The sequence below is a fragment of the Hydra vulgaris genome, chromosome 05 (genome assembly GCF_038396675.1).
Source record: "Hydra vulgaris chromosome 05, alternate assembly HydraT2T_AEP".
In the NCBI taxonomy this organism is placed as follows: domain Eukaryota; kingdom Metazoa; phylum Cnidaria; class Hydrozoa; order Anthoathecata; family Hydridae; genus Hydra; species Hydra vulgaris.
Genome location: NC_088924.1, coordinates 16,052,115 through 16,069,986, shown reverse-complemented (window position 1 = coordinate 16,069,986; position 17,872 = coordinate 16,052,115). Strand labels below are relative to the sequence as shown.

At 29.7% G+C, this 17,872-nt stretch overlaps 1 protein-coding gene across 4 annotated transcripts in view; it reads right to left on the bottom strand.

The window, feature by feature from the left end:
• Positions 1-11,324: 11,324 nt before the first annotated feature.
• LOC136080623 (TPR repeat-containing protein DDB_G0287407-like) overlaps positions 11,325-17,872 on the bottom strand; it is a 98,370-nt gene continuing 91,822 nt past the window's right edge. For all 4 annotated transcript variants that reach the window (XM_065797512.1, XM_065797511.1, XM_065797510.1 and 1 more), the window contains 2 exons: positions 12,177-12,335; positions 11,325-11,505 (listed from right to left, as the gene is read on the bottom strand). In XM_065797512.1, coding sequence (XP_065653584.1) covers positions 11,395-11,505; positions 12,177-12,335 — 270 coding nt within the window. In that variant the 3' untranslated portion in view covers positions 11,325-11,394. The remainder of the gene's footprint in view (positions 11,506-12,176; positions 12,336-17,872) is intronic.

Sequence of the window (17,872 nt, the reverse complement as noted above, 5' to 3'; positions counted from 1 at the left end):
GATTATTTCTGTTACTAGCAGTCATGAAACTGAAATAATATAACTGTAGCCAGCAGTCTAGAATTGAAATGTACGCGTTTAAATGTTATTGCAAACGTTGAGCGTTCATGCTTTTCTAATCTTCTCCGTTTTTCTCTAATTCTAACATAGTTGAAGACTACAGGGGAAAAAAGGCACATGTCACACATTTCCACTTTTGAGATAAATGGAACTTTGTCTCTTCTTTGAAAATCTCAATGTTTGTTCTTACGGTATTTCTTGGGACACTAAGTGTAGCATTGCATTAGCCGTTTTTGGGTTGGATTTTACTATTTTGCTAACCTTCAGGCTTATTTTTATATAGTAGGGGACATAACTCAAATATTTGGAAATATGACATGTGCCCTTTTTCCTCGTGGTCTTCAGTTGGTACCTCTAATGTTTCTTCAGCTCTAATAGTTTTCGGGTGACTTGGACCGAGCACCTGATTTTTTTATTTATTTAAAAGTTTTTATATTATTATTATTATTATCATCAAAACAATTATATCTTGATTATTTGCATATTAAATTCCATGAGCAAAATAAAAATTTATTAAATATATATCTCAGATAAACATATATACAGTGAAAAAAATAGAATTACCATTATTTTTCGTTCTAATTTAACAAAAAGGATAATAAAACAATTCATAAATCTACTTTATTTTTTATTATCTTTTATTACAATAACAAAATTTATAAAATGGTTTAATAAATTGCGAGTGGAAAAAAAATTAAAAGTATTAAATTTGTGGATAAAACAGAACTAGTCTGATGTATGTTATCCAAAAAAATACTGAAAATATTTTGTTTTTACGATAAGTTTCCTAAATTTTTAATAAGTTCAAATATGCTACTTGACTTACTAGTCACAAGATTTTGAATGGTTTCTGAAGATATTCATTCCAAGCTTCTCTGATACAAGTTTTCAGCTCCAACGTGGATTCAAATTGCTTACTATTTTCATAAACCTTTCTAGAAAGTATTCCTCATAGATTTTCAATTGGGTTTAGATCTGGACTACATGCGACCACACAATTACGTGAATACTTTTTTTTCTCTAAACCAAACTTTTGTAAACTTTGAATTATGTATAGCAGCGTTGTCTTGTTGAAAAGCGAAATTTTCACCCATCAATTCTTCACCATGTTCAATCAAACTAATTTCTAGTAAGTCAATGTAGTCCCATAAATTTTTTTTTTTTAATTCATGCCAGTGGAAGTTTTCCAGCAAAGAAAAAAGCCCCCCAAACCATAACAGTTCCACCACCAAAGTTACGATTTAACCGAGGTTATCAATATTACTGGCACGATCTTCAAAAAGAGGAAGAACTATTTTTGAAGATCGTGCCAGTAATATTGATAACCATCAAGGCCATCAAGATTGAACTTTTTTCATCACTAAAGGGAAATTGATGCCACTCTACCTGCCAAGATGTGTTCTTTTGCAAATTGTATTTTTCTTCTATGACAAACAGTATGCTTTGGTTTTGGTTTACGTTTTTTCCAAACTATGTTTGTATCTTCATGTAAGATTTGTCGCACACGTTGAACAGTTACAGGTAATTGTAAATCAGCGCGAATTTGAGATGCTGTCATGTGCTGCGCAGCATGACATACAATAGCTCGTTTAGTAATTATAAATTTTACGTTTGCCATCACTTCCATTTTAAACTCCATAAACAACGCCTATTTTGAAGTAACTATTAACTGTTTTCGGAAATCTTTTAATTTTCTTTGCGATTTTCCGATTAGAAAAGCCTGTATCTTTTTATGCTTTTATTACAGCTGTTTCTTCATTTGTTAAACGCTTGTCACGTCCCATTTAGCATTCAGGTATCAAAAACCAATTGTAAGAAACTTTACGAGCATTGATTTTACATTCTTTGTTTAGCTTACAAATAATAATAATAATAATGATAATAAAGGTTTGCTGTAATACTCAACGCAGCGAGTTGAGTATGGAGTTTAACAACAGTAGTTGTTAGACTATAACAGCTTTTACTTAAGGTTAAAATATAGTTAATTTGTTTTTAATCTGTCATAAGAGGTTTTTAAAATGTTAATAGATTTTGCATCTATAGTTTCTTGATTTAATTTATTCCATTTTTCTGAAATCCTACTTGTAAAAAGTTCATACCTTGCTGTTGATCGTTTGACTATTTGTCTTCTAATACACAAGTTGTGACCACGAGTGATTGAGTTTGTTAGAAATTCTGGTGGATGATGCCAAACTACATTGTCATAACCATTAATAATTGTAAACATTTGAATCATGTCACCTCTTTTTCTTCTTTCACTTAACGTTGTCATTTTTAATTTATCTAATGTTTCATGATAACTTAAACATTTTAATTGATGAATTCTTGTTGCTCTTTGTTGTATTTTTTCTATTTTCTCAATGTCTTTTTTAAGATAAGGATTCCATTTTTTGAAGCACCATATTCTAAATGAGGACGAACTAACGATGTAAATAATAGTTTTGTGCTTTCTTTATCCAAATAACTGAAACACCTCTTTATCAATCCTAACTTCTTGTTTGCTTTACCAACTGCAATATTGATATGTTTATCTACATTAAGCTTGATTAACCATTTGCTTGACCAGTCCAACAATTTATCTAAATCACCTTGTAAATTACTCTGCTCAGACTTACCTTGCAATATTGAAATTATTTTTGTATCGTCAGCATAAAGTTTACATTGATTTTGTAAATTTACAATCAAATCATTGATGTATATAATAAACAATAGCGGACCAAGTACCGAACCTTTAGAAACGCCACTTAAAACCAATTTCCAATCTGAAACGTTATCGCCCAAAACAACTCTTTGAGTTCTATTACTTAAAAATGCTTTGCGCCAATTTAAGAGTTCACCATTTATACAATATACAATAAAAAAAAATAAGTTACAAATGTAATTCACCATATCAAAATATACATGTAAACTGAAAAGTTTTTATTTACGGTAGTGGTGTAGTGGTAAAGCGCTCGCTTCATAGGCGAGAGGATCCGAGTTCAATCCCCACCACGTCCCTGATAGTACCGCGCTCAATTTGTTTCTCCGCGCAGCGGCCTTGTTCATCAAGGTTCGTGTTTCGGAGTTATAGAATTGAGAGAGGGTTATAACCACTATTAAGTAGCCTCCTCATCTGTAGTGGCCTTCTTGGCCTTGAGGAGGTGAATAACAAAAAAAAAATAATAATAATAATAATTGCTATTGAGGCTAATTTGTTTGTTAAAAAAAAAAAAATAATAGTTACTATTGAGGCTAAATGTCAAAACAATAATAATAATAATATTAATAATAATAATTACTATTGAGGCTAATTTGTTTGTTACCACAAATGTCAAGTGTTATACATTTTATATTTTTATCAAATGTACCACAATTCAATTATGCTATATTATAATCTAAAAAGTTGTTATTTTTAACGTAAATTTATATGTGTGGATACAAAGTATTTACCGTAGAAATTTACTAACAGGTTTAAAAAATATTGGATTACTACAAGGTGAGGCTATTTTCTCCAGTGTATAATGAAAATATATCTCAGATTTAGTTTTATCCAACTTTACAAAATAGTCGTATGCTTTATTGAATTGTTGACCATCTTCTTAGAGATTTCCAATGTTGAGACAATCGAACATAAAGCATGTGACTTTCACCATACGCTTTCATGCAAAGTTCCAAAGACTTCATCAATTGCTATAGTAATCAGATATTGCTTATACCTCTAACATATTTAATGCGTAACAAAATAAGGAGTTACACAAATAAAAACATAAGTTAAATTTATCAAAATGTAATGCCAGAAAAACAAAAACTGGATCTATTTAAATGATGCTGAAACTATAATAATATCAAAAATATATCAACCGAAAAAAAAGCTTGCGCAAACAGGGTCAATAAAATGTACATTGTTTATAGGTGAGATCAGGTGTTAATTTCTTGAGTTGAGTTTTAATTTAAGCTATAGTTATTCGTCTATTTTCGTCTATTTTTGTCAGGGTTCCTGAGTATATTTATACTTAAACTTACTGATGTGCGGACAGCTTTTATCAATGTAAGAGTAAGTAAACATGAATTCCAATCACAAATTTCACTTTAAAATTAATAAAAACAATCCCAGTGCAAAAAAAAAGTAAAAAATACATTTAACTCATTAAGTACAGAGTATATCTTAAGTCTTGATTATTGCATTCGGAAGTCAGTTGAGTTTCCAATTTTAAATTTTATCTTTATACTTCAAGTTTCATTTTTGATCTCAAGTTTTACAAATAAAAACTTTTAAGACTTTTTATTTTAACCCTCACATCAAATTCAAACTTCCACTTAATGTTACAATAATATTTCAATTAACCAACTTTACTCTCCGAGCTGACAAATATTAACACACAATCTAAATCAGTTACGTATTAATTAAAATTAATTTTTACGTAACAAATTGCTGTCATTAGGTTAACCTAATTTCAGCATGTTTTCCGCATATTGCACTACCTAACATCATGTGCAATCCTGTCCGCTTTCTCTATGCTTTCTTTCTAACACGACTACTTCTATCTTTTACTGTATGATAACTTCGTTCTTCCAAAAATTCACTTTACTCTCGGCCGTAAAGCGGTTATGACGCTCCTTCTTGGGGGGCTGAACATGTCTTTGCGTGCCTTGGTATGGTGGTCTCTGTATGGCAATTAGCCGGAGGAGAATAAACCACAATACCAACAATTTATTTTGTTTTATGTTTTATAGCAACAATTATAGCAAAAACGGAAAAAAACACATACTGAAACTTTTTAGTCCCTGTGTTTATCCTATTGCTGTCATTAGGTTAACCTAATTTCAGCATGATTTCCAGCCATTGCACAATCTAACATCATGTGCAATCCTGTCCGCTTTCTCTATGCTATCTTTCTACCGCGATTTCTTCTATCTTTTGCTCTAACATATCTTCGTTCTTCCAAAATTCACTTTACTCTTGGCCGTAGAGCGGTAATGACGCTCCCCTACTAGGGGCTGAACACGTCTCTGCGTGCCATGGTATGGTGGTCTCCGTATGGCAATTAGCTGGAGGAGAATAAACCACAATACCAACAATTTTTTACTTGTCAATTACTTTTTAAATTTTTGTTTGTTAGTTTCTTGAAAAACTGTTTTCATTTTCTTAATTTAGCGAATACGATTTAACATGTGACGAGCTTAAGAGATGTCGACCTGGTGTAGACAAGCTACCTATGCCTAGCAACAATTGGAACCATTGTCGATAAAGTTAACTTGCAAACTCCTAAGGTTCCATCAGTTGTTCGGAAAATTGGAACGGTAAATATTTTTTCTTTTTTCATTAATATTGTTTTATTTTTTAAAGATTAATAAGTCTTTACTTTATTTAAAAAATATAAAGTTATATTTGTATAAAGGGTTCTTAAAACTTTAAAGTTGAATTGAGAGATTATAAGATGAACAAAATTGCATGCGTTAAAGGTCTTCCAGTACAATTTTAAAGGCTGGCACTGCATACGTTCAAGTCTTCCAATGCAAACTTAAAGAACAATAATTTGTATGAATATTAGAATGTAAAACTGCGTGATTTCAAAATTTAATACATACAAAAAAAAACAAAAAACAACAACAAATAAGGTATTTTTTATAGTTAGACTTATGTTATGTATACATACAAGGTAGGCCGGTATTTTTTAGCAAAACACTATACGCACACCTAATTGCAGTGCGACGGTTTTTCTATAAAGGAGTATTTTAACGAATATTTGATAAACGGTAACGAATGTTCGTTTGTTTTTTATTTTAATCGTTGAACGATTACTGAACGAAAAATAACCGTTCAAGAAAGAGGTATTTTACGAATATTTGTTAAACAAATATATTCGTTCCCGCTTATTCGCTGAACAAATAGATAATTGTTCAACAAATAAACGGTTGCGAATGCGTTAAAATTTTTTTGATATTTCGTTATTATATTTGTCACTAAATCTGTAAAATGTTGTAAATTTAGCTTATCTTAATGATGCACTTTTTTATTTTATATTTATTTAAATCTTTTAAATATATTTTGTGTACATATTTTTTTATATTTTTATATTTTTAACCGTGATCTATCTATTTGTTACAGACCACCTGATGGCAATATTATCTATTTTCATGCTATTTGGACCAGATTTTTATTAAAAACAATACTGAAAATAAAAGTTTATTATTTATAAGAGAGTGTATTTTTTGAACATATTTTTTAATTTTTATAGTTATTTCCTTCATTTCTAGGCCAGGTGTGATTTTCCATCTCCTTTATGTTTTCTTTCATAAAAAACATCATTTCAATACAATCAACGCTAAGGTTAGTTCTTCGTATTACCAACAAAATACTTTTTTGGAGGTAGCTAATGAAGCAGGAATACACAAAATCTTACTTGCTAGTCTGCTGAGATAAAGAAATCTCGTACGGTTGGTCTTCCAATATTCAATGGTATCAACGTTATCGTGTACAATTTATTTATTAACATATCGTGCTATCTCGACTTAGCAGCAGTTAACGGACAATTTTTGAAGTTTTTATTATTTTATTTTGTCCATATAGCTTCTTTACAGAACTGGTTTAAGTTTCTTTATCGAACGAACTCTCATCTTCCGATTGTTGTGTAGAGTTTGCAATGCCTGGAGAACTTTCTCTTGAATCTCCTCGGCAAGTTTCAATTACGGTTTGAAAAGCGATATCTTTGACATTTTTGTATCTTTTCTTAACAAGTGCAAAGATAATTGCTCCGTAACGTCTTTTTTGTCAGAAAATGTGTCATTTAATCATCAGTTATTTTATGATCACAATCTAGAAAACATTATTAAAATCCTGCGAATTAAAGGTTGAGTTATATTTGTGACATGTGACACATGTAAGAGAACTAAGTTTTCCGATTTTATCTAATTTTTTCCCAATACCATAGATTTTCAATATCACCAAGATGATTGTTGATTTTTTTTTTTTTTAAACGATAAAATAAATTTTATCGTTTGAATCAAGATATTCAATAATACCGTTAACGATAATAGCTTCTTCAACAGCGGGCCTTTCTGACTTAATAACCAAACACCTTTTTAGATCAATAATAGGTTTTAACTGCCAAAGGTCAGAATTCCACCGAGTTGCTACTTTCTGGATAAGTGTAGTTCGTGGTTATGTTCATTAGGAATTTTCCTCAAAATACTTGCGGCCTTAAAGAATGAGTAAAAAGCCCAAATAATTTGTTTAGTTTCACTAAAACTTCTAACCACTACCTAAAGCTTGTGTACAATCAAATGTATCAAATGATTAGCACACCAAAGGTTGTCTTTGAAAAAAATATATACATGTTGCCCATGTATATATTTTTTTCTCCAAATTTAGGCGTTTTATCAAGTAATCTATAGATTTTTTTCAAAGACAACCTTTGGTACGCTAATCATCAGATACATTTAATTGTACCCAACCAGATACATTTAATTGTACACAAGCTTTAGATAGTGTTCCTGAGTGGAAAATATTGTCAAAAATTATAATTTTCGACTATATTTTTAGCATCATATGCATCAGAAAGTGGGTAAAGTTTAAAAAGAAGTTAAGCTGAAAGCGCAACACTACCGTTGCTTTATTTTTTTCCTTTCACGGTAGTGGAGTCTAATTGATTGATTTATAAAGTCACGGCAGCAAAGTGTGATAAAAACTTAAATAAAAACTTGTTTTGCTAATAACTTCCATTTTGCAAAAAAACAAGATTACAACAAGATTTTGACTTTAGATTTTGAAACAACTACAGTAATCAGATTTTTCTCAAAATTTAAAAGTCAGCCAATCACAATCGTTGCCTTGACCTAAAAATCAACCAATCGGACTTCACTAACGTGACTTCAAGAAAAAAAATAAAGCAACGGTACCATTGCGCTAGACACAGCGTAAAGTAAAACCGTCTCAAACGGATTGCATTGTTTTTTTGATAAATAATCGATACATAAAAGAAAAAAAATACTTCAATTAGAAAAACCTTCAGCCAAATGCAGAAAAGTTATTAAATATAGAAAGTGTTGAAAAGAATTACATTTAGACATGATGTCATGTGAGAACCCGAGTTGCAACACTTGGCTCTGCAGCGAAATATGTTTCCCAAAATAATTTGTAATGAATTTATGTTTGTTGTAGTAAAAAATGAAAAACTTAAATCTTTAAGACCCGGTTTTACTGTTTACACTTTGTAACGAATCTTTTTAGTTTTGTATCTTAGGGGTTGTTCATAAACGACGTTACACTAATTTTATTTTTCGAATAAAAGTAGATCATCTGCTATCTTACACAGAGATTTTGAATATAAAGCCATGTAATGCTTTAAAAGCCTCTGCGCAAGAGAGCTAATGATCTCTTACTTTTATTTAAAAGATAAATTTAAAATAATGTCGTTTAAGGACGAGCCTTTAAATGACCGTACTGTCTACTTTCTATATGCCGTCTTTCTAATATTTGTACTATCTTTTAATGCATATTTCTCCTAAAACATCTCCATCTGAAGACATCTGAAAGGATTTTCGTACACACATATTTTTAACTTTTCTGCCAAAGACAGAATTTTTTGTTTTCCGGACCATAAGAAATATTGTTTATTTATATTGTTTACATATTGAAATTTATGGCAGCGCATTAGAAATTTTTAAAAAATGTCCTTAAATTTTAAAAATTTAAAGGTTTGGAGTTATTTTGATCTTAAAAAAGCAGATGAGGCACTATGCAAACATTGTTCAAAAATATTGCTATGCAAAGGTGGTTCCACTGTTGGATTGAAAAGACATTTAGAAAAAATCCATAATATTATTTTAAATAAAGAAGAAGAACCATCAAATAAAAAATATTGTATTCAATTAACAATCGATTCCATGACAAAAAAGTTTTATTGGGAGAACGATTGGCTCGTTTTGCTGCTATTGATAGGTTTTCTATAAATGCAATAACTGAATCGGATCAAATTCGTGAGTTGCTTCGTGATAAAGGCTTCACTCTACCTAAATCGAAAACAGATGCCATGAATCTTTTATATAAATATTATATGGAAATAATCGAAAAAAATAAAAGAAAGATACTCGAAATAAAAGAAAAAATAATGCAAGTTTAGTATAGATTTGGATGAATATTCAAAACATGGCAGGAGATTTATGAATATAAATCTTCACTTTTATAAATGCTTTATTAATCTTGGATTAGAGCGAATGTTAGGATCGCACAAATTAAATGATTGCCTAGAATTACTCATCAAAAAATTAAACATGTTTAATGAAAGTCTTGCAAATGATGTAGTTTGCATAACAACTGATAGTGCTTCTGTTATGGAAAAATTAGGAAATACTTTACGTTCTGAATATCAACTTTGTTTTGCACATGCAATCCATTTAGCTGTAATTGATGTAATTTATAAAAAAAAAGTTTAAAATAATAATCAAAGTGCTAATGACAAAGATATTAAAGATGATATTTTCGATGATGACGACGACGAGGATTAACAAATTGAAATTAGTGACCAAGCTCCTGATCTTGTTCCTGAGCTTCATAAAGTTATGGTTAAAGTTCGAAAAATAGTTGTAACTTTTAAAAGATCTCTTTCAAAAATGGATTCTTTAAAGCGTTATTCTAAAAATGAATTTGGACAAGTGCTAATTTTGGATTCAAAAACTCGTTGGAATTCAATGTTGACCATGATTCAAAGATTTATTAAAGTTAAAAAAGTAGTTTTTAAATATCTTGTGGATTTCAGCTTAGAAAACCTAATGTTGTCTAATGATGAACTTACAGTAATTGAAAATTTAGCAAAAAGTCTGGAACCTATTATCTTAGGTTCTGAAATGATTTGCAGAAGGAAAGCAACTTTATTAACAGCTGACGACACATTAAAAATTATGATTAAAGAACTTGATGTTCAAGATTGCTACCTTGCAAAAGATCTTAAAAATGCTTTAATTGAAAGAATATGTCAAAGAAGAAAAAAAGATCTTGTTGGTTTACTGAGATTTTTAGATAATCCACAATCTTTAAAAAGTGATATGGATGATGACTTATTTAGCATACCATCTAAAGCAGTTATGATAAATTTAACGATTGAAATAGCTGGTTGACTTTTTCCCATAATTGAAAATATAGAAAAAGAGAAGATAGCGATTGAAAACTTAACAATAGTATTATTAATATAAATCAGTTATCTGAATTTATGGCTCCCACATTAGAAAAATTTGTAAAAAAAAAAAGATGTTTTTAAAGTCAAGTGCAATAAATCAACTATGCGTCAAGAATTCAATCTGTTTGAAGCTACTAATAAAAGATCACATAACTTAGATATGCTTTATAATGCGCTTTTAACTATTCGTCCTTCCAGTGTAGAGGCTGAAAGGGTGTTTAGTTCAACTGGATTTTTTTTTACCCACTATAGAACTAGATTGACAGACAGCCATCTCGATGCACTGGTTTTTCTCAGAAGTCACTTTAAAATCGTAAAAGTTACAAAAAATAAATAGAAAAATAGAAAAGTGTATTTAGCTATTTATATTTTCTCTGATGAAGATTTTCCGGGAACATTGTAAATAACTCCCGCTATCCCGGGAATGGAAAAAGTCCGGGAAATCGCAACCCTACAGAGCACCACGGAGAGCATTTAAGTTCACGTCTCTTTCCTTACCTATGTCGCTAATTGGGCTAGAGCCAGTGTCGAACCGCGAACCTCTTGGTTCTGAGTCAGAAATTTAATCACTGCGCCACGGTTGCTCATAATATTCGCTTAACAAATAAATGGGAACGAATGCATATTTACACCCGTTTAGTTGTTCGACGAATATATATTTGTTAAAATAATATTTGTTAGATGACCCAGCAAACATGCTATAGCGGGTTTTCAACGGACCTAGAGGCATTTTGAGCGGAACGCTGAAATTTTGCTCATCGGTTACTTAACGGACCATTAGTGGCATCCGCCAAAAGTGGCTAGTCGATAACTAACCACTATTAAAATGTCGGAAAAATGTCGGCTTGCGTTTATAGCGGCTACCACTAATGGTCAACTAAGTAACCGATGAGCAAAACTCCAACGAACCGCTAAAAATGCCTTTATAGATCCACTGCGAATCCACTAAAACAATGTTTGCTGGGGATAATAGGTTTACGAATATATTCAAACGTTGCGAATAATTTAAACAAATATTTTTAAAGAATATTTGTTCACGAATAATTTTAAAGACTGTTTTCTAATAAATATTCGCATATCGATATTTGATTAAAAAAAAAATCGACGCTCTCTAGTTATTTTTGTTAATTAATCGAAAGAATGAAGCGTGTTTAAATGTTATCGCAATAATCATTAGTGTTCATGCTGTTCCAGCTGCTTGTCTTTCTCGCTGTTCTCTAATTCTAACATACGTTGGTTGCTCTAATGTTTCTTTAGCTCTGATAGTTTTCGGGTGATTTAGACCAAGCACCTGATTTTAAAATATAAACCAGTTTTTAAATTAATAATATAATCATTGAAACAATTATACCTTTATTATTACAATATTAAACTCCATGAGCAAAATAAAAACCCGTATATTTATAAATATATGTATATATATATATATATATATATATATATATATATATATATATATATATATATACGTATATATATACATATATACGTATATATATATATATATCTATCTATATATATATATATATATATATATATATATATATATATATATATATATATATATACGTATATATATATATATGTATGTATATATGTATACATATATACATATATATATGTATACGTATATATATATATATATATATATATATATATATATATATATGTATGTATATATGTATACATATATACATATATATATGTATACGTATATATATATATATATATATATATATATATATATATATATATATATATATATATATATATATATGTATATATATAAGTATATGTATACGTATATGTATATATGTATACGTATATGTATATATGTATACGTATATGTATATACGTATACGTATATATATATATATATATATATATATATATATATATATATATATATATATATATATATATATATATATATATATATATATATATATAATGAAAATAAACCTCAGATGTAGCTTTATCCCACTTCACGAAATAGTCGTATGCTTCATTAAATTGTCGATCATCTTCATAGAGAATTCCAATGTTGAGACACAATCGAACATAAAGCATGTGACTTTTACCATACGCTTTCATGCAAAGTTCCAATGACTTCATCAATTGCTATAGTAATCAGATATTGTTTTTATCTCTAACATATTTATTGCGCAACAAAATTCAGAGTTACAAAAATAAAAATACATAGCTTAAATTTTGTCAAAATGCAATACTGGTAAAACTAAAAACGGATTTACTTAAATAGTGCTGAAACTGGAATACTATTGAAAATTAGACTACTGAATCAATCGTTTGCGCGTATATAACTTGAATAGGGTCAATAGAATGTACACCACTTAACTGAGAGATATTGGTGAGCTAAGATAATAATTTCTTGGGTTTAGTTTTACATTAAGTTATAGATATTCGTGTCTATAACATAATTTAACCAGGAACCTCTTGATTGTGAGTTAAGTATTCAACCACTAATTAATTACCGTATTTGTGTAAACATGGTGTAAAATACCACCATAAAAATTGTTAATACAATTCCAGTGCAAAAACCAAAGTGAAAATTAAATTCAACTCAAAAAAGTACAGATCGTGCATTTTATTCTTAATCTTATCCAATGTCATGCCTTACCTTCATTCTTAAGTTTTATCTTTGACCTCAAGTTTTACAAACAAAAACTTTTAACACTTTTCATTTTAAACTGTTAACCAAACTTCAACTCCTAAATTTTATAAATGTATTTAAGGTTACTAACATTTACTCTCCAAGCTGGCGGATAAACAAAGCTAACGACGTAATGATGAATAATGCTCACAATAATAACCAAATGTGACGAAGAACCATGAAGTAATAAAGTATAATGAAGAAAATTACAGAAATATAATGATGATAAAATAAAAAACCCAATAAAAATATGTTAAAGATAATTATGAAAAATAATCAGGCTGATGAAGAATGGCAATAAAAACAAAGAATTTTTAAAAAGATCAAGAAGTAACCAATTTACTCTTGGGCCATTTGCACACAGTTTTGTCAAATTTATGCAAATAATTGCTGAAATAGATGCTGAAATACTTTCAAGAAAATTATTGGCAGTGGGGTAGTCCAATAATTGAAAGTCAAAACATTCAAAGTGACTTAGCATTTTTATGATTATGATATGCCTAATATATCTATGTACATTAGGGTGACAAAAAAAATGTTCAAAATTGGACTCTCAACCTTTTATTGTGTTCCTTTTAACTAAAAAGGAAAGTGTACAAACAATTATTATGATATTTTTATATCGAGGGGTTGCACAATGAACTTGATATTATCAGATTTTAGGATCAACGGAAAATAAAATCGAATGCATTTAAATTTTTTTTTGGATGTAAAGTTTTAATTTTTTTATTCAAATTTAATGTTTATTTTAATCAGATTTTGAAACAAATTGTTTACTTGTTTTCACTTGTTGATTGTTCACTTGTTTTCGTTAATGGCTTCACAATTGTGGACTTTCGCATATCTGGAATTCGACGTTGATATTCTTCCACAGTTTGTAAAACATATTGCAATTAAGTTTCATCTTTTGTCAAGATTTTTATGTAATCTGAAACAAGTTTCACGCCTCTTTCAGCTTATTTCACAACTTTCAGCTTATTTCTTTCATGTTATTCACAACTTTCATAGAACTAACAACTTTTTATGCTTCCTGGTATTCGGTTCAATAGCCTTCAAGCCTTTTCACCTGTTTTTTTTAGCTGGCTTTTCAAGTACAATCAACATTTTTTCTTTAGTTTGGTTATCAACATTATAGCTATAAAAATAAGAGATTAACAAGGTCTTCAGTTAAATACCATAAATTTCCTGCAATGGCTTTATGGCAGATTCAGCAACTTTTTTGTCAAATATTTTCAAATTATCCAATTTCTTAATCAGTGTCAGGTTGTTGTGAGGAGCAGATGAAGAGATGGGAGCCCGAAACCAGTGTTCCATATATCAAAATTGAAAAAATTGAAAACCGTAGAAGATTCTTCTCTTCATTCTTTGTTAAATGAAATTGATATCGAAACAAGTAGGTTTTAATAGAGTAGAGTGCTTTTACCATCTACCATGCTTGGTGCATAGCACCAGGAGTACGAAAGGTTATTCCACCTTGACCTGGAGGAGTTTTTCCTAAAAAAATTACTGACAGTTGCAAAAATTCTTTGTAATCATTGTGAGGTTGTTTTTTTCTAGCAGCATATTTACAGCAAATTCTATTGCTGATTGTACAAGCGAACCATACACTTTGAGATCTGCATCAGTTAAGAGCCAAGATTCAGAATTGAATTTACTCCACTGATCATGAAATTGTAGAAACAACTTGACCTCTAGACCAGAAGATGCTCCAAAGCAAGTTTTGTAAACATGGGATAAAATCACTTCATGAACAAGGTGTCGACAGGCTGTGTATAATGAAGACTTTTCAATTAATTTTTCCAACAAGGTACAAGCACCTGAGTTTATACCTGTGTTGCTTGAAGTATCAAAACAGAGTGCCACAGTTTTTTCAAACGAAATATTCCAATTTTTCAAAGCTTGTTCTGTTGCATGACTCATTTTATCATCGGTGCATTTATCCAGTTTTGGGACTGACAACAGTTTTTCTACATCATATCCTGTCACTAATATAGGCAGTCAATCCACTTCATCTCTACTGTTCAAATCAGGTAATAATTTTCCGTCCCAATGAACAGTTAATGGAACTTGTGGCTTGAGTTCTAAAATGATTCTTTTTGCAACTTCTTTACGATTTTCAATACGTGCACATCGAAGGATTCATATGATCTTAAAACATGTTCAATATTGGCACCTAACCCTTGACAAATTGTAGACAAAACTAAGGAACCAGAACGACTCGCAATTTTCAAACGATCAAGAGCTGAAAAAAATGGTGAAGTAATCACTTTCTTTTTTCTTTGTTTCTTCCCTCTTTTTCAGTTATTTTGCTCTTGATGGGACAAAGTCATCTTCTTCATTACCAGTACCCTGAGAGGAGTCTGATTCTGTCAAAACTGGGTCTGTGACTGTTGAACACGTTTTTTTTTCTTTTCTATTTAGCTCTTTTGTTTCTCTTTCTTCGCTTGCTTTTTTTCCCTCTAAAATACGCTATTTTTGTTTGAACAATTCACAATCAACTGAACCCATGTAGCCTTTTCTTCCGTCTTGTCTTCTTCTATTGTGATTAATTTTAAAGCATCTTCATGAGCAATATCAAATAGTTCTTTGATTTCTTGAGAAAAAGTTTCTTCATTTTTTTGCTGAGTTTCTGTTTTGCGACCTTTATTCTTTTTCAGCTTTCCGTATTTCTCAACAAGTTTTTCTACATTTGTTATAACATGATAACGTTGCTTTGTCGGAACTCTAGCTCTTTGCCAAAAGTCTAGAACCAGATCTGTCACAAAGACTGCACTTTCTCTTATATTGTTGTTATTTTTAAAGAAAAAATAAGTTTGCAAAACTTGTCTTTTAGATGGCAACTTTTGTCCTGTGATCACAGCTGTAGCTTGACCAATACACCATACTTCATTTTGACTTCTAGTCTCCATTATAAATCGACTTCATAAATATCTATCAAATTATGTGTTTTAAAAAATTTCATTCAAGAAAATGAACTCATTTGGAATTACAGGATGATGCACTAATTTTGGCAGTAGTACAATACTGATTCAATAACTTAAGTGGATGATGAAGTATTACAGTGGGTTTTCTTAAAAACTTTCTAAAAATGTTTAACTTTCTAAAAAAAAACAAAGTGTATTATGCATAATGACTCATGAGATTAGGAAATAATAAAATGTTGATAATAATCTCAACATATTTAATAGAATAGATGTGATAAGTGATGAGAAATATAAAAAATTGTGTGTTCAAGCATTCTTGCAAAATTAAAAAACTGGCTGACCAACCCCTAAACATTAACATGATGCATCAAAAATTTCCCAATAACATTTTTTCATTAAATGGAACCAAATAAAAGGTTGAGAGCATAAGAAAGAAAAAAAATATATTTTTTAATGCATTTATTTGTCAGCCTAATGTACACATATATGTATTTATAACAATCCAGGAATTCACAACTAGTAACAATATGAACTAGGATAAAAATAGTATGTTGTAAAGGTAAACAAACGTAATGTGGATTTTAGTAAGACAAATAGTTCAGAGAATATAAATCTCACCGGATAGCCGGAGATCTCTTAACTGAAATTAGTTTTACAGAGAACTCTCAGCTGAAATAGTTTTAGATAATAACAAATTGATAGATAACTCAAGATAGCCAGCTAATACACAATATAATTAGTGGATACACCAGAAATGAATAATAATTCAATATGTAGAATGCTATATGAGAGTGGACTAACACAGGTCATAGACGCATAATCGATCAAAGGGTGTCTAGCGGACTGAAAAAATAGAGTTATAAAACAAAGATTATTTACATAATAACCATAAGAACGCTATTGAAGACTGTATAGTGCAAAACTAAAACAAACTGACTTATTGATGTCAGGTAAAGGATAGTAAAAGTAATAAAAAAATGGATCAGTCTTGTAAAGAACACATGCTAAACATTATCTATTTTTGTCTTATTTCGGGGTGTTCCGTATGTGAAAAGTAAATTGCATTGATTGGCCTTGTAGTCCTTGTGTGGTTAGCATGTATTTTAATAAGGTATAAAATGCATTTATTGTGATACCTTATTTTTTTATTCTAGATAAAATATGGGTAAATCATTTTGTTTTTCTTTGAGGTTTTTCCATTCCGCGGACAAGAATCCATGTTTAAATATCTCATAGAACTGAGATAGATGTCATAATAAAACCATCTATGTGAATGGTTCTCAATGTTTCTAGCTAGCCACAGCAGTTGGTACATTCTTTTGTTATATTTTCCGCCGTTTTTTCTAAAGCCAAGAATTAAAAACTTGAATATTAAGTATAGAGAGCATCCGTTACCAATGAAAAGAAGTGTCAATTTAAATGTATCAGTGTCGGTTGTAGTTATGTTCCAGAATATTATCTGTATGGATAGTGGCCAGGTATTCTCTCACATCTCTGGTAGTATTGCATTTAACTTTTTCTCCACACAGTGGACTTGTTAATCAAGGTTTGTGTTTTGGGGTTAAAAGAGTTGAGAGAGGTTTGTAAACACAATAAAACAGCCTCCTCAACTGTAGTGGCTTTCTTGGCTTTGGGGAGGAGTAAAACATAAAAAAGCACAAAAAACATATCAGAAATAAAGATTCAAAACCAAAACAAGACATTAAAAGGGTTTGTTGTGTCTAAAAAAAATGTTCAACACAGTGAGAAGTTAACAGCTATGGCTATACAGTTAAATAAGATTGTAAAAATTTTTTGATATATATATATATATATATTATATATATATATATATATATATATATATATATATATATATATATATATATGATATATGATATATGATATATGATATATGATATATATATATATATATATCACATTTTGATATATATATATATATATATATATATATATATATATATATATATATATATATATATGATATATGATATATGATATATGATATATCACATATATATATATATATATATATATATATATATATATATATATATATATAT